The 27,884-nt window shown below is 39.7% G+C and overlaps 1 protein-coding gene across 3 annotated transcripts; it reads right to left on the reverse strand.

Moving 5' to 3' along the window:
• Nucleotides 1-4,517: 4,517 nt before the first annotated feature.
• On the reverse strand, nucleotides 4,518-26,545 carry tspan2b (tetraspanin 2b). 3 transcript variants are annotated; one of them, XM_053643463.1, is made up of 8 exons: nucleotides 26,279-26,544; nucleotides 16,822-16,924; nucleotides 11,494-11,591; nucleotides 8,443-8,517; nucleotides 8,251-8,334; nucleotides 8,053-8,118; nucleotides 6,335-6,418; nucleotides 4,518-6,116 (listed from the first exon to the last, which is right to left on the reverse strand). In XM_053643463.1, the coding sequence occupies exons 1-8, from the start codon at nucleotides 26,345-26,347 to the stop codon at nucleotides 6,051-6,053; spliced, it is 645 nt and encodes a 214-aa protein (XP_053499438.1). In that variant the 5' UTR covers nucleotides 26,348-26,544; the 3' UTR covers nucleotides 4,518-6,050. The 3 variants fall into 3 exon arrangements, with proteins under 3 accessions (XP_053499438.1, XP_053499439.1, XP_053499437.1); XM_053643464.1 differs by lacking the exons at nucleotides 4,518-6,116; nucleotides 26,279-26,544 and adding an exon at nucleotides 26,070-26,270 and having other exon boundaries at nucleotides 6,150-6,418; XM_053643462.1 differs by lacking the exon at nucleotides 4,518-6,116 and having other exon boundaries at nucleotides 6,151-6,418; nucleotides 26,279-26,545.
• Between the last annotated feature and the right edge of the window lie 1,339 nt (nucleotides 26,546-27,884).

The following is a 27,884-nucleotide window of genomic DNA, read 5'->3' on the forward strand; positions in this document are numbered from 1 at the left end:
AAATGGACCTTTTAGAGAGAAAAAAAAAGAAAGAAAAGCAGACCCTACTTTGAGAACCGTGGATCTGGTGCATACACACGTACAGCTAAAAGCAATGTGAACACATGCTTCCTGAATAGTTTCTGAATAAAAATAATCCGTCATGTTTTGCTTCTGAATTGTGGAATGCAGAACAAACATAAATAAACCTCAATAAGAATTTCAGTAAGAGTTTCCTATTCAGCATTTATTAGCACTGGTCCACAATCTGCTAGCTAATCGGCGAATTAGCCGTTTTACAAGTTAGCATTGTATACGCTACAGTTAATGTAGCAACGCTCACACTTACTAGAGGTTGCTAAACCTAGTGCTCGAAAACATAAAATCTGTTCTGTTAAGACATGGTTTTTATTTTATGTTTGAATGTTCATACTGTGTATTACCCATAATGCCCTGCGAGCAGTGACTACCAAATGTGACATTCAGATCAATCGTAAAGATGACCTGCATTAGGGGTAACACAGAGGTCAAAAGTGTCTCGTGTCAGGATTGCACAAATTAAGGATTGTAATTAGCCGATTAGCATGCTGGCTTTTAGCTAGCTCGAACAGACTGACATCATTACGATGATTTCCTTTTTGAGAAACTCTTCTTTAAAACCAGGCGTACTGTGATGTGTACACTGCTGCAATGAAATTTCAACAGCCGTCAGAATTTGGGACGCAGCCATATTGACCTGACCGAAGCAGTACTTTTTAATGTTATTCGGATCTCGTTTTTGGAGACCTGTCAAGGCTGATATTCATTCTGTTAAACCGCAGCAGTGGAAGCGAGCTGTAATCTGACAGCTGGGTAAAAGTGTACACTCCGCAGTGAGGATGAAACCCGAACCTACACCTGTTGCCTTCGTTTCAGACACGAAAGATGACACCCAGACCGAAGCACAGCTCGCCGGGAAATACAATCTCAGACATGCTATATGGCACACTCACGCTCAGGAAGAAATCAGCTTGCTCTTTATTGCCAAGTTCACAATTTCTTGGTTTTCTGACATTCTTTACTCATTAACATCCTTTGTGAGGTCCATCATGAGTGTGTTAGAGCACACTAATACTGATTAACACACTAACGTGAACATTTCACATCTAAGAGAAACCTCGATAATAGCGTGAGTTAAAGCGCATCTTTAACGTGCCTAATTTATAGAGGTCTCATACAATAGATTTACATGCATCCAAGGTGAAGAAACACTTTAACGTGCTCATAATTTAAATTGCAGCGTTACTTTTTTTCCCCAGTGTCACAAACGACTCGTTCAATGATCCGTTCTAAAAGATTCGTTCTATACTCCTCCTTTCAGAGAGCATACTCTGCTCTGATTGGTCAGACGTCCCAGTCTGTCGTGATTGGTCTACTGCTGTCAGCGAACAGCCGATGAAGACCAGAGGCGGGGCTTTTTGTTACAAACCTACGTAGGTTAGTACAGGAAGTAAAGTCTGGAATCACTAACGACTCGATTCAGCTGTTCAGAATCGGTTCCTTCTTTTGGGAGTCGATAACTCCGACTTTTCACATTCACAAACAGCTACGTGTATAACACGCTACATGAAAGGTCATATTTGAAAAACCATAACAGGTGCACTTTAAATCGGCAGCTAATTCAAGCATACTACCAAATGTACTACAAACATACAAATATATACCGGAACAGATCTACAGTTTACTTTTGATATACTCTGAAAAATTGCCTTCATCGGCCGATACATCGGTGCATCTCTAATATATATTTTTTAAACATCCTGCGCCCTTTCCCCTTCAGTGAACTGGCTTTTTCTTCTGGATTTCAAAAATCGTACATGCTAAAATCGTACCGCTTAAGTTCGAGCGATTTGATTTGGAAATGTTTTACTGTAATGACAGAGGACACAAAACAACACACAAAGGTAAAACCTCAGAAAAGTTTATTTGTTCTTTTAAGTCAATCTTCCATCCTGAGAGGCCTAACTGCTGTTTGAACTCATTAGCCAATAAATAAATTACATGTTTCAATCCCCAAAAAGACAACAACAACAACAACAACAACGATGTGTTGTTTACAGTACGAAAAACAAGCTTGTTAAAAAAAAAATGATTACAACACAAAAGGTTTGATCTAAGCTGCTATGTGAAGCCATGCAACGTTACATACATCATACTGTACATGCATCTCCTACATTCTGAGCAGCTGTGAACACACACACACACACACACACACACACACACACACACAACCTCAAAACCAACACACAGGTCCCCAGTTTACTTTAAGGTCCTGTTCTTAATCAGCTTTAGGCATGTGCTGATATGACATTTGATCCTTAGTAAATTGTTTACGCAACACCGTGACGTTAATGTGTATCTCAGCTGGGTTTCTTTCGAATTTCAGCTTCATTATACATCATCACGCTCACCTTCAGCTCGGGCACAAATAAATCTACTCCTCGTGGAACGGGTATGGAAAGTATTCCATACATTTAATATGTAGAATTACACAAAAGGAAATGTATACCTGATGTAGCTGTCTACTTGTGTGAGTACTTTCCCCTTTAATTGTCATGATGTCATTGGTCTGTGTAATTTCCTGTTTTGGCTCCTCCTCTTCCCTTTCGCATTGTAATTGAACGGGAGATTGTTTCATTTTTATTTAAATCATCATTTATATACATTTTTTTTGTAAATAAGACGTTAGTTTTCTAATTAAAGTAATGAATACGTCGACGCGATTATATTTTTGTCTACACCTTCAGATCAAAAGGTTTTTAAGATCATGAGAAACATTTCAGTCGAGTGTCCACAAACTTTTGACCGGTAGTGTAATAGCAACAACAAGATTGCATTTTATTTGTGCTGTTCAAATAAAAAAAAAATTCAAGGTTACTGCAAAACTGACGAGAAGATTAAACGATGGTTTGACTTTAAGCCTTGTTATTTTTAACAGTTTGTATTAAACTGAGACGTATGAAGTGGAACCGTTGCTGCGTACACCGCGAAGACACGCCCATCTCTGAGATCGCTTAAGCTACGTTCACACATAAAGCAATTTTATCACCCGTCGCTGTACTATGATGTCGCAAGTAGGCGTTCCTACTACTGGTTGCCATAGTAACATTTATTAACACGAAACAATTCGGACTCGCCGGCAGTACGAGGGGTCACGGATCACTCGCGCCCTACCGTCTTCGCTCCCGTTGGTAGTCGCTACGCAAAGTCGCTCCAAATTCCAACTTTGTCACATCTCTGGACACGCCCACATCTATTCGCGTACGGTCGCCAGCTCTCATTGAAAACGAATGGTCTCCGAACGCACCTTAACAGATATATGTCTGGAATCCAGTCTGAATAGTACGCATGACAGAACAGTAGTTCTGGCTTTCGTGGTCGTTCTTGTCTGAGGAACAGACTGATGAGACTGGCTTCTCCGGGAATATAAATACAAAATAAGAGTTCACCGTTTAACTGCGTCATGTTTGTGTATATCTACTGAATATCATCAGCACATGCCTACACAGCGTCTTCAAGAAGAGAATGAATAAACTAAACCTACTTATGGAAACGTTCAGTATTACTATTGATCTTCACTCGGTCTATGTTTTTAAAGGAGTTTTAGCTAATCGGGCGTTTCATTCCTGTTTCCAGTGCGCACTCGTCGACTTCAGCTCAATATTTGTGTCCATCATGGAGACAGCTGATGGAATTGCCTTACTTTTCTACACTGGCGTGCTAGTCAGCTAGCTGGTATGTTTAAGTAGTTACTTAACAGAAAAGTAAAGCAGTTTCATTTACTGGAAAGTGGGTTTTTTTTTTGTTTATTCTTACAAGTTTTGTCCTCCATTTGGAAAAAATGACAAGGAAATGGCGTCATATTGCGGAGGTGGCTTCTAAGTAACTTGAGTTCCTGAAGTAATTCTTAACCTCCGTTCACACTGGCAAGTGATAATGTGACGAGAGGCTAGTGCGAACTCAACTTCGCTGAGTTTGTTTGTGATTGTTGCGACTAAAAATGCGCGATTTTGCTGTTTTTCTTCTTCTTCAGAATTTGTGATGCTACTCGAATTGGCGAAATTGCAATCGCACAGTCTTTCGCAGTGATGTTTGTTGGTAAACCCGACCTTTTAGCTGTACTCATGTTCGACGCACGTGAATCAAAGAAGGCTGAATGCGCGTTGTGATGTCACATGACACGTTTTGGCCCAAATCTGCAGTAATTTTGCGGAGTTTGCTTGATTTTGCGTTCATTTCTGCGATCTCAAAATCACGAAATCCTGGAGGGACCGCTCATGTAACACTGACTACGTTTACACGGACAGCAGTAATCTAATTATCGACCTTATTCTGAATAAGACAATATTCTGATTAAGGTGTTTACATGAGTTGCATTTAGAATATTCCTTTCATGTTCCTGTTTTACGTGTTATAGAACATAGAGCGATTAACGTCACACGTCATTACGTCCCCACGCCACGCCGTCCGACGTTCCCTCCAGAATTTCACGTATCGACAAACAGCTGGTCTTCGTTATGGACCCGTATACAGTTTTGAGTGTTTAATTTTTTATTTTATGAAAGCTTCAAGTGCGGTTAATTATTTCTCATGCTATACGTGCTAATAGACGACTGCTTGAAGCCGTGAGCTGCGTCCCAAACCACGTACTTACCTACTATATAGTAGCCGAGATACATGTATTTCGCCTACTATACAGTAGATAAGTATGCCGTTTGGGACGCAGCCGTGCTCTCTTGTTTGCCGTCAAACGGTTGAGCACTGCCGTGTGTGTACGTGTCCTGTCGCAAAATGCGGTGAAAACTCCCACACGACGTTAATAGTGTGATTAAGGTGTGTACACGTCTGTAACGCACGTCGATGATGCGACTAAAACAGGAATACGCCACACGTCTTAATTCCATTTGTGTTTACTTCGAGTATGACCTTAATCGGATTAAGGTCCTCAATAATCGCTGTTTACATGCTAGTTTCTTAATCAGAGTATCGTCTTAATCGGGTTATTGTTGTCCATGTAAACGTACTGACTTACACAACACATTTCCACTATCTGGTAAGGTAATGGAACGGCCTCAACCAAGAAGAAGTGGACAAAGTGTGTGTTGAAAACAGGACTGAAACGCAAAAAAGCTGCATCTGTATCCTATGAACTGGACGGGTTGAAGAGCTCAGGTTATATACGTCGTATAAAAGAGCAAGGCACCTTAATTGATCGTATACGTCATCGTCGAACAGGAATGACTTAAAAATGACAATGACTAGCTTTTACACAAACCAACAGCACGTCACAGATATTCACCATCACACACATTACAAAAATGGAGTATAAATCTCAATAATATTTACAAACCTGTCCTTGGGAAAGGCAGCGACTATGTAATGCAACATGGATGCGAGCAAACATCAAAAATGCGATTCAGATATGGTGTTAATCAGGTCCAAACGGCTGAGTGCACTACCAGGGATTATTTATCTACCAGCTGTCAAGCACTAACGCCAGATTAACATCATCAAGTCTACCGTGGACGTGTCCCAAACCACATACTGTAGCATGTTCACTACGCATGCCTGTTAAACACGCTCCCTGCGGTAGTGCACTCGGACCGTTAAACAGGACTTCATGCGTTATTTGCGCTCGCTATAACATACTAGACCTCACTGGTTTTAATCTCCCTCGGTCATGTGACCTCAGAGACCCCAGTCTTTAAATTCCGCATCTCAACAGCCTCCTCGTTCAGACATCGACGGAAATATATAAATTAAATTAAATTACATTCCTTAAAACAGCTTCACAAACTGAATATTTACGACACCTATCCAGCAGGTAAAGTGAAAAAAGAAAACGAATCAATCCAAACGAACTAAAAAAGCTGAAAGTAAGACTTCCTTCCATTAGCTTCTGACTGGATGTTCTGAATGACGGGGAAAAAAAAAAAACACGAGATGTTTGTTGATCTCGAAGTTCTTGCTGTGTCTGTAAAAAAGAAGAAAAAAAAACTGGCACAGAGGTTAAAGGTGAAAAGGTCATGAAGTTAGATGACCTCACGGCTGTTCCGGATCGCGCAGCACAGCACCATGCTGAAGATCATCCCGATAATCTGCGGAGATCAGACACAAATCAGTCATAATAACAATTAAAGAATGTTGTATTTCTAAGCAAGTAGTACCTAGCAATGTTTTTCTTTACTTGCTAGCAAAACTAGTCTTGTAATGTAGCTCCAGGACAAAAGCAAAGACAGTACACTCGAGTACACTTGGGGAATATTGTGTACATATATGTAATTCTTGGCCAAACTATTCCTTCAAACGGTCTCACCATGACTCCGGCGATTCCGATCCCCACGTATCCGATGATAAACAGTTTACTCTTGAAAAACTCTCCGATGGCTACGTCACAGTTCTGCGGAAATAAAAACAATGAGATGCATAGCTTGTACATCTATAAAGAACCTTTATCAGCATATAAAACCCATTACGAGCGCTAAATGATTCCTCTCCTCACCACTAGAGGGCTCGGTCTCTCAGTACTGACTGTTTCTAACGCTACAATCAAGCTACTCTAGCACGCTAGGCAGGCGACCAGTCGTTCGCTGTGTACGTGTGCGACACGGAGCCGCGATCTCCGTGACAGCAGCAAGCAACAAGGCGAAATCGTACTAAGAGACATTTGACTCAGATTTATTCAGTTCGATGCAAATTAATGTATGATGCGGTAAAGTGACAAATCACATAGCACAGTTCTTCCAGTCCCCATTTCCCTCTCCCCATTCCATTCCCTTCCTGGTTCATTTGTGTAAATTCAGTGATCATTGTGTCACGTGGACTATATCTAAACATCTGTAATGTGAAATCGTTTATTCAGGGCAGAATTAAATAAAAAAACTAAATGCAATTTGTATCATCCTTCTTATTTAAAAAAATAATAATAAAAAGATTAGCATTTTTCCGATTCTACAAGGTGTATGTAAACGTATGACCTCAACTGTAGCTGAGGGTCACGCCCTTATACAAGAATATGACACAGTTTGTGTTGTTTCCCAGTGTGAGCACGATTAGTGTTAGGACTCGACTTTCTAGACTAGTAGCTGTGTTGCAACAAAGAGTGTGTCTAATAATTTAGGAAGGAATACATTTAAAACGTATGTCAAAGGTATGTAAGATTTTGGAATTTCGCCCAAGAAAAATTTGCTTGTGCTACTTTAGGGCTGTAGGACTCACGTCTGATCTCTGTATTGACTTGGATTTTGCTCTTGGGCATTGTTCTCGCTAAATATGGTCTTGGTCTCGACTGAGTTAAAAACAAATGTTGACGGTTTCTTTGCTTTTCGCATTCACAAAGTTTGACAAGAAGTAATCCGTTTGTTGAGAACAGAGTAATCAATGGCGCACTGCATGTATGTGACGTTAAGCAGGCCTTTTGATCTCACTTTCATTTGGATTCCATCTTGACTTGATCTTGACTAGTCCTGGTCTTGGACTTGACAATGGCAGAGTTGATAATGATGATGAGTCTTTCTTGATCACGTATACATTACAGCACAGTGAAATTCTTTTCTTCGTATACCCCAGCATGTCGGGAAGTTGGGGTCAGAGCGCAGGGTCAGTCATGATACAGCGCCCCCTGGAGCAGAGAAGGTTAAGGGCCTTGCTCAAGGGTCCAACAGTGGCAGCTTGGCAGTGCTGGGGCTTGAACCCCCGACCTTCCGGACAGCAACCTTAACCGCCAAGCCACCACTGCCCCAACTTAGTTGACTACAGTCCTAGTGCTTCATCCTTCTTTAGGCCAGTCTTTAGCCACATTCAAACAGAATCCAGGGCTGCGTCCCAAACGTGAGGATGGCTCTATCTCCCGACTATCTGATCCTGACAGCTCTTGACTGGAAAATTTAGTATCTCAGGATTCCCAGGGTGACTCGCAGGACCTCAAGAACATCGTATTCAAATATACATTATTTCCCTGACTAAATAATCAAAAAATAAAAATAATTTTTAAACTAAAACAACAAGTTTAATAATAAGAGCAGAGTAAGTTACCTTGGTGTCAGAGGATCGGTCGGGACAGAGAGTTTTTAGTGAATCCGCAGTGCCGCAACAATTCAGCTGCGAAAAGTATAGAACATGAACTCAACACAGAACATAAAAACCAATAAAAACACACACATGCACACACACACACACACACACACACACACACACACACACACATACAGAACGAAGCAGCGTGACACTTACGACTCGATGGTAGCTGGTGAGAATCGCCGTGTTGTTACTGTCTTTAGCAGATTCTTTATAAAACGTCTGAATCTCCTGAATGATCTGAGGGAAGGAACGCAAGAGGAAAATGAATCCACGCCAATGAACGAACGAACGAACGGACGGACGGACGGACTTATAACTCGAATACACTTGTGTATATGGTTTTACCGTGTCTTTATTCAGGAATCCAAAAACACCAGCAGCAATTTCGGCTGCGAAAATGATCACGAGGCAGGCGAAGAACTGCAGTTACACAGAAAAACACGCCGTGTGTTAATCCCGCACAAGATTTACAAATGAGTTAAACACAACCGCACCATGTGACACAACACTACAGTACAAATGATCAACTGAACCTAGCTGCAAATCTGTAACAGAACGCAGTGTTTCCACGTGAAAGAATGAAACCAGGACATTTAGACACTATCAGGCGGGCCGATGAGACACTTTCATTAAGATTAAGAACTTTCAGAAAAATTAAGAACCTTCATTATGATTAAGAACTTTCAGTGAGATTAAGAACTTTCAGTGAGATTAAGAACTTTCATTAAGATTAAGAACTTTCAGTGAGATTAAGAACTTTCATTATGATTAAAAACTTTCAGTAAGAACTTTCTTTAAGATTAAGAACTTTCATTATGATTAAGAACTTTCAGTGAGATTAAGAACTTTCATTATGATTAAGAACTTTCATTATGATTAAGAACTTTCAGTGAGATTAAGAACTTTCAGTAAGATTAAGAACTTTCAGTAAGATTAAGAACTTTCATTATGATTAAGAACTTTCATTATGATTAAGAACTTTCAGTGAGATTAAGAACTTTCATTATGATTAAGAACTTTCATTATGATTAAGAACTTTCATTAAGATTAAGAACTTTCAGTGAGATTAAGAACTTTCATTATGATTAAGAACTTTCAGTGAGATTAAGAACTTTCATTATGATTAAGAACTTTCAGTGAGATTAAGAACTTTCATTATGATTAAGAACTTTCAGTAAGATTAAGAACTTTCAGTAAGATTAAGAACTTTCAGTGAGATTAAGAACTTTCATTATGATTAAGAACTTTCATTATGATTAAGAACTTTCAGTGAGATTAAGAACTTTCATTATGATTAAGAACTTTCATTATGATTAAGAACTTTCATTAAGATTAAGAACTTTCAGTGAGATTAAGAACTTTCATTATGATTAAGAACTTTCATTAAGATTAAGAACTTTCATTGAGATTAAGAACTTTCATTATGATTAAGAACCTTCATTAAGATTAAGAACTTTCATTAAGATTAAGAACTTTCATTAAGATTAAGAACTTTCAGTGAGATTAAGAACTTTCAGTGAGATTAAGAACTTTCATTGAGATTAAGAACCTTCATTATGATTAAGAACTTTCAGTAAGATTAAGAACTTTCATTATGATTAAGAACTTTCAGTGAGATTAAGAACTTTCATTAAGATTAAGAACTTTCATTAAGATTAAGAACTTTCAGTGAGATTAAGAACTTTCAGTGAGATTAAGAACTTTCATTATGATTAAGAACTTTCATTAAGATTAAGAACTTTCATTGAGATTAAGAACTTTCATTGAGATTAAGAACTTTCATTATGATTAAGAACCTTCATTAAGATTAAGAACTTTCATTAAGATTAAGAACTTTCATTAAGATTAAGAACTTTCAGTGAGATTAAGAACTTTCAGTGAGATTAAGAACTTTCATTAAGATTAAGAACCTTCATTATGATTAAGAACTTTCAGTAAGATTAAGAACTTTCATTATGATTAAGAACTTTCAGTGAGATTAAGAACTTTCAGTGAGATTAAGAACTTTCATTAAGATTAAGAACTTTCATTAAGATTAAGAACTTTCAGTGAGATTAAGAACTTTCAGTGAGATTAAGAACTTTCAGTGAGATTAAGAACTTTCATTAAGATTAAGAACTTTCATTAAGATTAAGAACTTTCAGTGAGATTAAGAACTTTCATTAAGATTAAGAACTTTCATTAAGATTAAGAACTTTCAGTGATATTAAGAACTTTCATTAAGATTAAGAACTTTCAGTGAGATTAAGAACTTTCAGTGAGATTAAGAACTTTCATTAAGAACCTTCATTATGATTAAGAACTTTCATTAAGATTAAGAACTTTCAGTAAGATTAAGAACTTTCAGTGAGATTAAGAACTTTCATTAAGATTAAGAACTTTCATTAAGATTAAGAACTTTCAGTGAGATTAAGAACTTTCAGTGAGATTAAGAACTTTCATTAAGATTAAGAACTTTCAGTGAGATTAAGAACTTTCATTAAGATTAAGAACTTTCAGTGAGATTAAGAACTTTCAGTGAGATTAAGAACTTTCAGTGAGATTAAGAACTTTCAGTGAGATTAAGAACTTTCATTAAGATTAAGAACTTTCAGTGAGATTAAGAACTTTCAGTGAGATTAAGAACTTTCAGTAAAATCTACAGCTTGAAACGTTTGAACTTTTTTACTACTCTTTTCTCGTAGAATAATTTCAAGCGTTAATTTCTCGAAAGAAGCAAAATGTCGACATTTTCTTATTCCTTATTTCTTATCCACAAATAGAATAAGATGTAAAACTTAAAATCAGTAATAGTTTCTACACATAGGTTTAACAATCTTACATCTGATGTATGGAAACCTTATAATAAGGATATTTAGAGTATTTTCTAAGATATTTGCATTTGCTAGGATGTAGATTTTTGCAGTGCATACTAAAGGTAAATAATAATAATAGTAATAATATAATAATAATAATAATAATAATAATATATGCATTTATTTATTTATTTTTAACAACTACACAGTATTTTTTGCACCTTTCATATTTGGTTCGATAAAGATTTGTTTATAAAGGGAAAAGGGGAAAGGAGGGACAGGGAATGGAACAAAGGAGAGGAAAGAGGGAAAGGGAAGGAAATATTAAGCTTAAGATTAGGAAGGTTGGAAAGAAAAATAAATAAAAGTGAAGTCTGAAATATGAGGAAGGCGGGAGAGAGGGCGGGAAGGAAGGTTTGGGAAGGTAGGGAGAATTAAAAAACAAACGTAGGAGGAAAAAACAATGACAAAATAAGTTACGAGAGTTAAGGTAAGGTAACAAAAGAACAGGACAAGATAGAAGTAGAAGAAAGAAAAAGTATTGGAAACAAAAATATGGACAGAAAAATAAGTTTCAGGACACAGAGAGAGAGCGACTCACCGAGCCGAGGAGACACTGAGACTCTCGGACAGCACCGCAGCATCCGAAAAAGCCGACCAACATCATCAACCCCCCTGCTGCGATCAGGATGTACACTCCTACACAACAGAATGAGACGAGGCCGCTTACATTCACCGAATGAACTGAATCCCAGTGAGTCACAGACACATTAGTGTTCTTTACAGCTCAGTAAATACCTCTGAGAAACCTAACAAGTCTCCGAGGTGAAAGCTAACCTAATGTGTGCACCCTACAGCGCTAACTCCTCCTGTACAGCTCCAGTACAGTAAAGTGTGCTCATCACAGTATTACACAACACCCATGCTGACTTCTGAAATGAGTCTGATCAGAGAGTTCAGCTGGTGTTTGAGCATCGCTCTTCTATCAGATGTGCACTGTGCTGCAGGTTTAATAGAACACCGTTAAATATTTGCTACCCTGACAGCGCAGGGATCTTAATGAACCAAGCACACAGAAAGATTTCACCTATGATGATTTCTCACAACGCTCGACACTGGACTGTTGGATATGACAAATTTGAATTCTAAAGACAAAGATAAAGCTTGGATGCAGATTGTAATCGTACACTTTGGCCAGAAGAGGGCAGTGTAAAATCACCGTTTATAAGAACAGCTTCCATCTGAAACATGAGCCTTTGTTTAAGGGCGATGACATCATGCAGCACTGAGAGATGATGTAATTAACCTCATCTGACTTTTCGCTCATCTGATTACCTTCATCACAGCAGGGAGGGGAGAGAGATAGCAAGAGAGAGAGAGAGAGAGAGAGAGAGAGGAGAGAGAGTGAGAGAGAGAGAAAGAGAGAGAGGAGAGAGAGAGAAAGAGAGAGAGAGAGGAGAGAGAGCGAGAGAGAGAGAGAGAGAGAAGAGAGAGAGCGAGAGAGATAGCACTCCCATTATTAGTTGTGTAAATATTATGAAAACGAACAAATTGTGTAAACAGAGAAACAGGATTCTACTGTGGACTGATGATGGTGTTTATGTGCTCTATGTACTGTAGGTGTGGTTCGGGACACGTCCACTCTGGACTCAAAATAGTGTTTATATGCTCTATATAGGCTCAATATTGTGAATAGGGTCTGCGGTTTGGGACACATCCAAACTGAACTGATAATGGTGTTTATGTGCTCAATATAGTGAATAGGGTGTGTAATTTGGGACACATCCACTCTGGACTCATAATAGTGTTTATATGCTCTGTATAGTGAATAGGGTGTGTGGTTGGGACACCTCCACTCGGGACACATAATGGCATTTATAGGTGCTATGTAGTGAAGTGTGTGCGGTTTAGGACACATCCAAATCGAACCGATAATTGTGTTTATGTGCTCTATATAGTGAATAGGGTGTGTGGATTGGGACATGTCCACTCGGGACTCATAGTGTTTATGTGCTCTGTATAGTGAATAGGCTGTGTGGATTGGGACACGGCCACTCTGGACTCGTAATAGTGTTACTGTGCTCTGTATAGTGAATAGGGTGTGTGGATTGGGACATGTCCATTCTGGACTCATAATACTGATGTGCTCTGTATAGTGAATAGGGTGTGTGGATTGGGACACGTCCACTCTGGACTCATAATAGTGTTTATATAGTATGCTCTATATAGTGAATAGGGTGTGTGGATTGGGACATGTCCATTCTGGACTTATAATAGTGTTTATGAGCTCTGTATAGTGAATTGGGTGTGTGGATTGGGACATGTCCATTCTGGACTCATAATAGTGTTTCTGTGCTCTGTATAGTGAACAGTGTGTGGATTGGGACACGCCCATTCTGGATTCATAATAGTGTTTATGTGCTCTGTATAGTGAATAGGGTGTGGATTGGGACATGCCCATTCTGGACTCATAATAGTGTTTATGTGCTCTGTATAGTGAATAGGGTGTGTGGATTGGGACATGTCCATTCTGGACTCATAAGTGTTTATACAGTATGCTCTATATAGTGAATAGGGTGGGTGGATTGGGACATGTCCACTCTGGACTCATAATAGTGTTTATGGAATTCAGAATTCGGAATTCGATGGAGTAGGACGCGAAGTTGGAGGCTCCTGCTGATTTCGATTAAAATTGTAATTAATTTGCGCTTTTCGGTCATACAATATATTTTGACTTATTCTACTCTGTTTCCTTGTTTGCAATTTTAACTTTGTGGTACGTTAAAATGTCTGGAAAGAACACGAAAACCCGTGGTAGCATTCAGACACGACTGAGGCCAAGTGTGCGTGCCGCGAGCGAGTCTCCTTCTCCCCCTGTATCCACATCGCCGAGCGGAGACCCTGACTTCGCCGCACTCAGGCTCGAGCCGCTGGCTTTACTGAGGAAGGACATCGCCGATATTTTTAAAAAGGAGCTCCAGGAGACTCTCGGGGGTGCGCTGTCTACTATCCAGCTTGACCTGCAGGCCGTGAAAACACAGCTGGCTGGTGATAAAGTTGCTACCGAGGTTACCATATCAACACTGAAAGGTACTGTTGGGGAAATGGAGCACGCGCTCTCTGGTTGCACCGATGACATAGTTCATATGAAGACTACTATCGAGTCTCTCACTGCGACCGTGACTCAATTAGAGAATAAATGTGAGGATTTGGAGTCGAGGTCACGGCGCAATAACGTTAGGATAGTCGGCGTTCCAGAGGGCGCTGACACCTGTACAACTGCTGCTGTAGCGGCCTCGTTAAAGGAGGCGTTTGGTCTGGAGAAGGAGCCGGTTCTGGACCGGTCCCACCGGACCCTTCAGCCGAAGCCTAAGCCTGGTGAACGACCACGAGCTATCGTGTGCAGATTCCACTATCACAGTGACTGTGTTGACATTTTACGCCGTGCGAGAGAGATCCAGAGGATTAAAGTGAGGGATTTGACCATCTCCATTTTCCCTGACTACGCAGCCAAGACAGCCCGGGCCCGGGCCGCGTTTAACGAGGTTCGGCGTCAACTTCGTGGTATCGAGGGCGCTCGCTATGGAATACTTCACCCAGCTCAGCTTCGCATTACATATAACGGTGTCCAGAAGGACTTTATTTCAGCGGAGGAAGCAGGAGACTATGTTAAACTCTTGATATCGGGGTGAACTGCATCACCTACACAGCGGAGTCTTTTTTGCTCTTCTATTATTATTATTTTTTGCACTCGGCCTTCCAGCTCTACAGAATTCGGATTTTTATTGAAGATATTGTCGTTGCATTACTCCACCTAGATTTTGTGGACTCACTCCTCTTAAATGTACTTCTGTATTAATGTGCTTCTCTGTTTTGATGCTCTGACCGGGTTAGAGTTTCTGTTTATTTAATTTTATTAGTGTTATCTCCTCGGCTTTACGTGCTACACTGTTATATTATTTGTTACAAGTCTTTAAAAGATAAGGACGTTATATTTATTATTGTGTGCAGACTGTTTATCAGTCTTGGTAATTTTGTTGGTTAGTCCAGCTTACTCTCCGAGTTGTTTTCACATTGTGGACGACGTTCGGTTTCTGTAGGATACACTGCTGTCTCATTTGTTTATGGAGACTTTGGGTGTGTGGGTGTTTGGAGGATTGTGAGAGTAAGCAGAACATGCCAATGCTTTGAAGGATGTGTTATTTAATTGCGAATCTGTTTTTAGAGGATTTAAACCTAACATGGTGAACAAATTATATTATAGAATTCAGGCAATTTTACTGGGATTATCTCATACAGTGTAGCAAGTAATAATCTGGAAAGACCTTTGTAATATCACAGTCTAAAACTGTATTTAAAGAGAAGCAAATTAGTAAATGAATCACATGTAAATGAATCATATGTAAATGAATCACATGAAAATGTATCACTTGAATATGAATCACATGAAAATGAATCACATGTAAATGAATCACATGAAAATGTATCACTTGAATATGAATCACATGTAAATGAATCATATGTAAATGAATCACGTGTAAATGAATCACATGTAAATGAACCATATGAGAATGAATAAATAAATTAAAGACATAATAGTGTTTATGTGCTCTATATAGTGAATAGGGTGTGTGGATTGGAACATGTCCACTCTGGACTCATAATAGTGTTTATACAGTATGCTCTATATAGTGAATAGGGTGTATGGATTGGGACACGTCCAAATTAAACTGATAATGGTGTTTACGTGCCCTATATAGAGAATAGGGTGTATGGTTTGGAAACACTGTTGTGATGCTGTTTATTTATTTGATAAACAAATCAACCAACCCATCCTCATTCTGTTCCCTAGATTAGTGTGCCACATAGTGTGCATGATTCTCCAGTGTAGGGATCAGGGCGTGTAGGGAGTAGGAAAGACATCTGGGCTGCGGCATCACTTTTCCCTGTAGGTCAGATGTACCTGTTCAAACTCCTCCCATTCCCCCACTCCCCACATCTCTGACTCCACCCACAACTGTTTTTCTCTCCTGTTTCCATGGCGACTGAATCCCAGCCCTACAAACTGCCACCCTTTTTCTAAAAACAAAAGAGCGAGGCACCAAGACGGAGTGTTTGTGTGGTTTTGGGAGGAAAGTGATGAATAAGACACTCTCTCTCTCTCTCTCACACACACACACACAGACAGACATACACGTAGGCTGAAATGAGACACCACAGTCAAATATATTGTAGGTGTGTGTTATTTATGTGTCTGGACTGTAGGAGGACGTTTACTGTGACACGATGACATCACTGCTGAAAAACGGTCCATTATTGACACCCCCCAACCCCCCCCCCCCCATACACACACACACACACACACACACACACACACACATTTGAACTATTGTTCCCTTTCAGCATGTTAAATTTGTCTATAAGTAAATTTTAGACAGTGTAACGGATAAGTGATGTGAGGATGTCACAATGAGTGTGTGTGTGTATTTTACATTCAGTCACACACACTCTCTCAATCTTACACACACTCTCTCTCTCTCTTACACGTTCTCATACACTTATTACTATAACACACAATATTTACACAGAATAGGTCTCATTTTTTTTTATTAATTACACTGTTATTTAATGCATTGTTGAAAGTTTTAGTGGTGTAAAGATCAGTCTCACACAGGTGTCTGTTTGTCACACTGTCATATGTTTGTCATATTTTCTGCAAACCAAAACCACCATTTCCTGTTTTTTAAACAGTCATGGGCTGTGTCCTAATCCACATAATTCATACTTAAACATACTAAGTACGTAAGTGTGACAGAATAGTATGCCACCTTCTACTCAGCAGACAGTGTTAGCGAGCTGAGTATATTAGCTCCCTGCTTGCCACACTAAAACCTAACACACACACACAATCTAACATACTCACACTCACCAATGAAGAAGGTGTCCGGTGCTCTGCCGCTGTCCAGGAGAGACACTGTGTCATTTTCCAACCGCAACCACAAACCAATAGCCAACACCAGAGAACCCATTAACTACAGAGAGAGAGAGAGAGAGAGAGAGAGAGAGAGGGATCGGGGGGGGGGGGGGGGTGTTGTATAGACAGAGAGACATCATCATCATCATTCTTAATCATCACTATCACCATGATACATCATCATCATCATCACCACCATCATTAGTCATTACCAACATCATAATCATCATCCTTAATCATCATCACCACCACCAGCATCATCATCTTCATCATCACCACCACCAGAATCATCATTAATATCATCATCATCCTTAATCATCATCTTCACCACCAACATCATCATCTTCACCACCAGCATCATCATCTTCACCACCAGCATCATCATCACCACCACCACCAGCATCATCATCATCTTCACCACCAGCATCATCTTCAACACCAGCAACATCTTCACCACCAGCATCATCACCACCACCACCAGCATCATCATCTTCACCACCAGCATCATCATCATCTTCACCACCAGCATCATCATCATCACCAGCATCATCATCATCTTCACCACCAGCATCATCATCATCTTCACCACCAGCATCATCATCATCTTCACCACCAGCATCATCATCATCATCATCTTCACCACCAGCATCATCATCTTCACCACCAGCATCATCATCATCTTCACCACCAGCAACATCATCACCACCAGCATCATCATCTTCACCACCACCATCATCATCATCATCATCATCTTCACCACCAGCATCATCATCTTCACCATCTTCAACACCAGCATCATCATCTTCACCACCAGCATCATCATCTTCACCATCATCATCTTCAACACCAGCAACATCTTCACCACCAGCATCATCATCTTCACCACCAGCATCATCATCTTCACCATCATCATCATCATCTTCAACACCAGCAACATCTTCACCACCAGGATCATCATCTTCACCACCAGCATCATCATCATCACCACCAGCATCATCATCTTCACCACCAGAATCATCGTCTTCACCATCATCATCATCTTCACCACCAGCATCATCATCATCACCACCAGCATCATCATCTTCACCATCATCATCATCTTCACCACCAGCATCATCATCACCACCACCAGCAACATCATCTTCACCACCAGCATCATCATCTTCACCACCACCACCAGCATTATCACTGTTAGTATCATCATCATCATCACCACCGGGGGGTGTTGTATAGACAGAGAGACATCATCATTCTTAATCATCACTATCACCATGATACATCATCATCATCATTCTTAATCATCACTATCACCATGATGCATCATCATCATCATCATCACCACCATCATTAGTCATTACCAACATCATAATCATCATCCTTAATCATCATCACCACCACCAGCATCATCATCTTCATCATCACCACCAGCATCATCTTCACCACCAGCATCATCATCACCACCACCACCAGCATCATCATCTTCACCACCAGCATCATCATCTTCACCACCAGCATCATCATCACCACCACCACCAGCATCATCATCTTCACCACCAGCATCATCATCTTCACCACCAGCATCATCATCACCACCACCACCAGCATCATCATCATCATCTTCACCACCAGCATCATCATCTTCACCACCAGCATCATCATCACCACCACCACCAGCATCATCATCATAATCATCACCACCAGCATCATCATCTTCACCATCTTCAACACCAGCAACATCTTCACCACCAGGATCATCATCTTCACCACCAGCATCATCATCATCACCACCAGCATCATCATCTTCACCATCATCATCATCACCACCAGCATCATCATCTTCACCATCATCATCTTCACCACCAGCATCATCATCATCATCACCAGCACCACCAGCATCATCATCATCATCATCTTCACCACCATCATCATCATCTTCACCACCAGCATCATCATCATCATCATCATCACCAGCACCACCAGCATCATCATCATCATCATCATCTTCACCACCATCATCATCATCATCACCACCACCAGCAACATCATCTTCACCACCAGCATCATCATCATCTTCACCACCACCACCAGCATGATCATCTTCACCATCATCATCATCATCTTCACCACCACCATCATCATCATCATCATCACCAGCACCACCAGCATCATCATCTTCACCACCATCATCATCATCATCATCACCAGCATCATCATCTTCACCACCAGCATCATCATCATCATCATCACCAGCATCATCATCATCATCATCTTCACCACCATCATCATCATCATCATCACCACCACCAGCAGCAACATCATCTTCACCACCAACATCATCATCATCTTCACCACCACCACCAGCATTATCATCATTAGTGTCATCATCATCACCACCGGCATCATCATCATCATCACCATCATCATCCTCATCACTACCATCATCATCATCACCACCATCGTCATTATCCTTAATCACCATCATCATCCTCATCACTACCATCATCATCACCACCATCATCATTATCCTTAATCACCATCATCATCCTCATCACCACCATCATCATCACCACCATCATCATTAGTGTCATCACCACCACCATCATCCTTAATCACCATCATCATCCTCATCACTACCATCATCATCATCACCACCATCGTCATTATCCTTAATCACCATCATCATCCTCATCACCACCATCATCATCACCACCACCATCATCATCATCCTCATCACCACCATCATCATCATCCTTAATCACCATCATCACCACCAATCATCTTCACCACCAGCATCATCATCATTAGTGTCATCATCATCATCATCATCCTTAATCATCCTCATCAAAACTGGCATCATCATCATCATCACCATCATCATTAGTGTCATCACCAACATCATCATCACCAGCATCATCATCCTCATCACCAACATCATCATCACCAGTGTTACTATCTTTATGTACCGTCTCTGTACTTTCTCATCCTGTCTCCTATACTCTTATACCTATGTCTCTCTCTCTCTCTCTCTCTCTCTCGCTCTTCACTTTGGAGTCAAACAGAGAAATAATAAATCCCTTCTCGTGAAAATGCAATAACCTTAAACGAGAGCTGCAGATTTTTCCGTGTAAAACCACTGTGTGTGTGTGTGTGTGTGCGCGCGCACGTGTGTGTGTGCATGTGTGTGTGACTTTGTGCATGCGTGTGTTGACCCTCGGCTTGGATTTTACATTCATGTTTATTGAGTTTCATGTTGGTGATGGATTTTCCATGTTTGCTTTGCAGGTTACACTAGCTGTGTGCTGATATTACATTTCATAGCACCGCATTCAAAGAATGTAAAACATGTCCGCACCGTATTATAAACCTCCACAGAACAGAATCCTGGGATATTATGGGCTGTTATGTGATATTATGGGATGTTATGTGTTATTCTCTTCAACACTGTCTTTATTCTGTCATGTGAAAGAGCTGTAGAGATGATATTTTCAAGTGTCATGTGCAGTGAATATAAATACAATATCACGCACACACGCCTTATATACTTCAAGCCACATTGTGAAATTTATTTTTGCAGTCTAACCGAACTGTAGTTAAACATTTTAACAGACCACGCCATATGCCCAAATAAAACAGTGGAAAAATCATTTCTACTGCAGCCTTAAACCACACGTTTCACTCTTTCTCATTTCCCTTCATCCTTCTTTACTGCTCGTGCCATGCTTTATCATTTTTTCCTTTGGTATGTTTGGGTATTTGTATATTCTCTTTGTGTCTGCTGTTATATATACTGTATATATGATCACGTATCTATAACACGAATTATAAACTAAATAGAAATTTCATCAGAGCCTTACAAATCCAAAGCAGATCCAATCCCAACTCTTAGCTTTGAAATTAAGCTTTAAGCTAAGACCGTTGCAATACATATATTGTGAATTGATCTTGTACAAATAAAAACAAACAACAACGAAAAAAACTATGCGGTACTGGCAAACATAGTCCCCTATATAAGGAGAGTTTTGGAACACCCTGTATTTTTTTTTAACACTATTAATTTATTAAAATTTTATGACTTTTTTTCCATTTATTTCGCATGCATTCATGTGCTGTGATATTATTATTATTATTATTATTATTATTATTATCGTGCACGTTTATAAGTAGAAGGGGTGGGTATTAAAATGTTAATTTAATATTGAGCGTATAGTGTTTTTCTGAAAGAAAGAAAACATGCCTTCCATTAAAAATTAGAATTAAAATAATTAAAAAAAAAATCAAGATAAAAAATAAAAATCTGCATAGTACTATCGGGTTTATTACAATTTAATAAAAATTAATTCAAAAGACACTGTGCATATAGTGTAATGTTTTACAGTGAACATGGAAAAACATTTATTTATAATATATTTTAAATAAAAAAGCAGATTGAACTAGAGGTGTTTGTTAGATCAGATCCAGTACGGCTTTTGCCAAATGTCAGCTATGGGCAAACAGAAAGGGGGAGGGGCTAGTTAAATGGTAAATGGTGCACTTATATAGCGCTTTTATCCAAAGCGCTTTACACTGGTTCTCATTCACCTATTCACACACACCAATGGTAGCAGAGCTGCCATTCAAGGCACTAACTTGCCATCGGGAGCAACTTGGGGTTCAGTGTCTTGCCCAAGGACACTTCGGTATGTGGAGTCACGTGGGCCGGGAATCGAACCGCCAACCCTACGATTAGTGGACAACCCGCTCAACCACCTGATCCACAGCCACCCCTATTTGCATAGTTTTATGCAAATCATTCCAATTTGAATAAGGCCTTTTTATGGACCGTTGATGAGACTTTTGTGTAAATCAGCACGCTCGACTGAAGGACACAGTGACACTAAACACACACGGCCTCTAACACCAGGCTACACGTACTATAGCTAACTTAACGCTTTATTTCATGACACACTCATCCGGACGTCAGTGTGAAACACGTCAGATATCTGATCCTGTAATAAATGGAAAAAGTTGGAATTGGATATGTCTACAACTATAAGGAAACTTGACTGTTCTTTTCTTTTGCTAGAACTGGTTTGATTATATATCTATAATTAATGCTTTATTATATTTATATTTACAATGCGAGTTCTTTGTGACGTGCTTTGGCTGCAAAAACGTTTTAAAGCATAGTAGCTTTTAAAGCAAGCAGTCTTGTGCGCCGACTTCTGCGTTAAAGGATTTAGGACGGAGCCTAAAATAAATTAAAAAATACTAAAATCTGTGGTAATAAAATAAAGACTTGAAGTCGATAGGACACACCCTTTATTCCGGTCGTTCCAGAGTCATACTCCTTTTTCTATCGTTCTGAGGACCTTCCATAAACACATAGTTAGATTGTAACACAATCTGTTTTACAATTGTAACACGATTATAATCATTACTTATACTTCTCGAACCTTTAAGTGACCAAAAAAAAGAAGAATTTTTTCAGTTTATTTCGATAAAAGCTATAAAAACATTGTATATATTTTTGTAAGGACCGATTGATTGTGAGGACATTCGACACTCTTCTACCACTGTGAGGACATTTGATCCTTTTTTTGTTCACACAAAGAGCTAAATACATGCAAACACACACACACACACACACACACACACACACACACTCACAAACACAGAATAACAGCATTATTAAGGATTTATGAGGCTGTCAGTCTCCACGGAGCACATTAGAGGAAGCCGTGTGATCAGAAAACACACAGTTTCTGTGTATGTTGTATAAAGAAAAACTTTTCAGCTCAGTTCACAACACTCGTGTCTGAATGATCACAAATCCCCTCAGCCATGCCCCAAAATCTAGTCTAAAGCCTTCCCAGAAAGAGTGGAGCTTATTATAACAACAAAGTTCCCACTTTAGCTGGAATGGGATGTTTAAGAAGTGCACAAACTTTTGGCCATATAGTGTCGAATAAACGAATAATAAAAGACTTAATATCATGTTGGTGTGCTGTTACAGGAAAACAATCAATGACAAGAATGTCATGTGCACTGATGTACCAGTGCAAAATGAATTCTTTTCCATATATACACCGCCATGTCCTGAAGCGTTTTATTCCTCTTACACCACAGCTCTCCGCCAAGTAAGCTGATAGTACTGTGCCTTGTTTCTTCCATCTGTAATTTCTACTCCCACCTGCATATATATATATATATATATATATATATATATATATACACACACACACACACACACACACACACCTGCTATGGTATTAAAAGTCATACAACTATAAAATCTAAAGCGATGACTTTGCTGCAACAGGACAGAACGGCACAGTATCCTCCCCTTAAGTACGCTTTGTCTGGTTTACTGGGCGTGGCAGTGTGATGTTTATGAATCTGGAATTGATCACAAGGGAATTCTGGGTAATAATGGATGGCCGTGGATCATAAATTACAGCCTGAGAACGGAGAGATATTGATTGTAGATCAAATCTCTTGGTTACTGTGTAATACCCATTAGCACTGTTACCACACACACACACACACACACACAGACACATTATTATTATTACTATTATTATTATTATTATTATTAACTATGTAGAACATTTTAGTGTATGTTTATTACCTTTCACTAACACCTGACAACAAGACTCTGCAGTGTGTGTGAGTGTGTGTGTGTGTGTGTGTGTGTGTGTGTGTGTGTGAGTTTTACAGCTGTACTCACAAGTTGAAAGAACATGCCATGAGATAAGAAATCGACATTTGTAAACCAAGTTAAAATTCTAATCTCTGAGCGTTCATACAGTGTTATTCTTGGTGTGTGAGCGAACACATTTCTTTACCCATAATGCCCTGTCGAGCTTAACACCGAAAGAAAGCAGACAACGGCGAGACGTTTTACAAAAAGAACATTCAGACGAGCGCATCATTATATAAAGGATAAACTGACCTATGATGTTATCTGTAACCGTGTCCGGCTTCAAAAAAAAATACGTAAGGAATAAAAAATTTGCCCGGTGTGTAATCCAATCTATTATTTTGCTACATCAGCACTTCTGGAAGAGTTTAATAGCCTATATGTTACAAAGAAAGTGGAAAGTGTGAAGCTTTCTTTACTCCTGAAGACTTTCCCGTGTTGGCGAACTTACTGACAGCGGAGACTCCTTCCATTAACGTTAAAGAAAAGACAAAAAAAGCCCTCTCCTTACGGAAAACGTCACCGTATCAAGGATACATGTCTCTGCGTTACTATGGAAACAGTAACATATTAGAATGCGCAGATTAATGTAAACCTGTCGACGCCTTCTGACCAATCAGATTCGAGAATTCAACAGCACTCTAGTATAAAATGAAAACAAGCCATTTTAAAAGGAACATGAAGGAGCAACCATGAGCTAGTCGACTGAGTGACAATGGAGTTCCTCAGTGTAGAGTAGCATTAGCACTGATGGACACATGACAGTCTCAGAAAAGTGTACTGTAAGAATTTATCATGATATCATGCTGCCTGATGTGATTTCGCAACCTGGACCTGTCATAATTCCTTGCCGTCCGGATCTGCCGGATTCATCCTGATACTCCTTCAGCTTGGAGCTTTCTGCACTCATTTTCCATCCCTAAAGATGTACGCTTCCCAAGTCTCACCTAGTGCTAGTTTCAATGCTGCCATTGTTGGGCCCTTGAGCAAGGCCCTTAACCCTCAATTGCTCAGATGTGTGAATGAGATAAACGTAAGTCGCTCTGGATAAGAGCGTCCGCCAAATACCGTAAATGGATACTGAACTTATTCAGTATACTCAGGATACTGAACCTTTCAACATACTAAAGGTGTGTTTACCCGAGTGTGCAACAAAGCCACAGATGACCATTCATTTTCTAAGTACATGTGCAACACAGAGTCGCGATTTCATGAACATGAGAGTGACTACTCCGAGCGATTGGCTCAATTGACCAATCATGTGGCAGATGGAAACCACCGCCAACCCAGAAGAACATTAGGGCTCGTCTGAATTTTGCCAAAACACACCTTTTGGGAGAACGTTCTGTGGACTGATGAGTCGAAAGTGGAAGTGTTTGGAAGACAGGGGTCCCGTTACAGGATTGGGGCAAATACTTTTTCCACAGCATTGTACATACAACACACGCACACAATCCCCTCTGAAAGTATTGGAACTGCAAGGACTATTCCTTTTGTTTTTGCTCTAAAGACACTACAGCATTATTTCCTTATATTTACATCTAGACACCTCAGAACGTATCTCCTTCGGCGGCAGAACTCCCAATTTTTAGGTAAGCAAAAGTATAGGAACAGATAAGTCTAGAAGTAAATTAAAGTAAACAACACTTGGTTGCATAGACTTTACTCGCAATAACCGCATCGAGTCTGCGACGTCAACAAATTTATTGGTTTCTTCTTTTGTGATGCTTTCCAAGGTTGTTGTTTTTTTTTCACCGCAGCCGCTTTCAGTTATGTGTTTATTACGGGGTTTCTCTCTTCAGTCCCCTCTCCAGGAGGTAGGTATATTTCTGCTCTCAAAATCTTCTTCGAACAGTGGATTGTGACACCTTCACCCCTGCCCTTTGTTGCTGATGTCACTGTCAGTTGTTTTGGGGTTTTTCCATCACAGCTCTCACAATGTTTCCGCCATCAACTGCTGCTCTTTTCCTTGGACAACCTACGTAATGTCTGCTTGTTACTACATTCGTGGTTTCCTTCTCGTTTTCTTTCTTTTACCAGAACATTCCAAATTGTCGTATTGGCTATGCCCAACGCGTGTGCAACGGCGCGTGATTTTCCCTATTTACACAGCTTCAAATGGCTTTTTCCCACAGACAGCTCTCTGGTCTTCATGTTGGTTTATCCTTTATTAAGAACTAATGCAGTCTTGACAGGTCCAACTGAAACTGAAGGCTCAAACCAAGAGTAGACATTCAGAGCTATTAATTGTTTAAACAATCAATCTAACAGGACACACCTGGGTAACATTAAACACCTGTCAGTCACGTGCTCCAATATGTTTAACACATCTATATATATATATATATATATATATATATATATATATATATATACACATACATACACACAGTTTATGCAGACAAGATGAACTGAAGAGCTTGTGTAGCCTGTGTAGTGCACTATATGTGGAATAGTGAGCTCTTTGTGAACTCCAAAGAGGAAAAAGGGGCGTTTTGTTCCCTTAATGGAAAATCTGATTTACCTTTCCATGGCCGAGGGGATAAACACACACTGAGACGCAGGCAGGCAAAGGTGGGGGGAAAATGGAAAGAAAGGGGGTGTTTTCCTTTCTCTTCTTCTTGCTAGAGAACAGCCATCAGTTCATCAGTGTGCATGCGGCTTTCAGCTCAAACATGAAACAATTATTTATCTGATTCATTCAGCATTTCATCATCAACAGGCATCACTCACCCAGAATATGAAGTTGAATATGAAGAGCAGGTATTTCACGCATTTCATTCCACCTTCCACTTTCCCCATTTTGTGCCTTTTTTAATGTAAAGAATTAAAGCAGGATGAAGAAGAAGTGTTAAAATGCTCCGGAGATGAGAGTCAGGCGCAGCTGCTGTCAGTACAGTAAAACACCCAGTGTGTGTGTGTGTGTGTGTGAGTGTGTGTGTGTGTGTGTGTGCGAGCTACTAAAATCCGCCCATTTAGCACTCATGGGGGAAAACTAAGGGGGAACCAAGACACACGACAGATAAAATCAACGACAGCAAAATCTGCCCAGTTATTATTGTCTTTTAAAAAATAATTAATTTTTTTTTCTGTTCAGGGTCAATGTTTTTAGTGAGGTCCACATTGCAAAAATGAGGATACCGCATACAGATGTTATCTTTGTTGTTGTTTCTTTTGTTGTTGTTGTTAAATCATAGACTATGTTTACATGGACAGCAGTAATCTAATGATTGACCTTATTCTGAATAAGACAATATTCTGATTAAGGTGTTTACATGAGTCTCTTTTAGAATATTCCTTTCACGTTCCTGTGTTGCATGTTATAGAACATAGATGGATTAACGGCACACGTCATCACGTCCCCACGCCACGCCGTCCGACGTTCCCTCCAGAATTTCACGTATCGACATACAGTTCGTCTTCGTTATGGGACTGTATACAGTTTTGGGTGTTTAATTTTTAATTTTATGAAATCTTCAAGTGCAGTTAATTATTTGTCATGCTGTACGTACAAATAGGCGGCTGTTTGAAGCCGTGGGATGCGTCCCAAACCGTGTACTTACCTACTGTATATATAGTAGCCTTAATACGTGTGTCTGTCCTACTATATAGCAGGTAAGTACGCGGATTGGGACGCAACCGTGCTCTCTTGTTTGGCGTAAAACGGTTGAGCGCTGCCGTGTGTGTACGTGTCCTGTCTCACAATGCGGTGAAAACTCCCACACGACGTTAATAGTGTGATTAAGGTGTGTACATGTCTGTAACGCACGTCGATAACGCGACTAAAACAGGAATACTCCACACGTCTTAATTCCATTTGTGTTTACTACGAGTATGATTTTAATCGGATTAAGGTCAGCAATAATCTCTGTTTACATGCTAGTTTCTTAATCAGAGTATCGTCTTAATCGGGTTAATATCGGATAATTGTTGTCCATGTAAACGTACTGATAGTAACCATGATTCCTATAGTATGGGTTGGTATGTGTTTACTATGCTTAAATTACAACATGAAATTTGATCATTTGATCATGACATCTTGCGTGCCAGCAAAAGGGTTTCGGGTGCACGTGTGGGCAAGAAAAATGAGCTGAAATTAGTCAAGCGATCCGGTTACCAAAAATGTAATGAATAATTGAATAACCCTGACTTGCTGCGTGTTTGTTGTCGCATAGCTACTGTGGATATTGCAGTAGAATGTCATGTTCTTTACATGTATTTTCATGTTGCTAATGAAACGTTCATGCGGTTCTTTTGAATAGCGATATGTTTGTAATAGATGTGTCTGGTTAACACAGAGTCAAGTTCAGTGCACCTGCAGCAGACAGAGAGCACTGTT

This window comes from Ictalurus furcatus, chromosome 15 (genome assembly GCF_023375685.1).
Source record: "Ictalurus furcatus strain D&B chromosome 15, Billie_1.0, whole genome shotgun sequence".
NCBI lineage: Eukaryota > Metazoa > Chordata > Actinopteri > Siluriformes > Ictaluridae > Ictalurus > Ictalurus furcatus.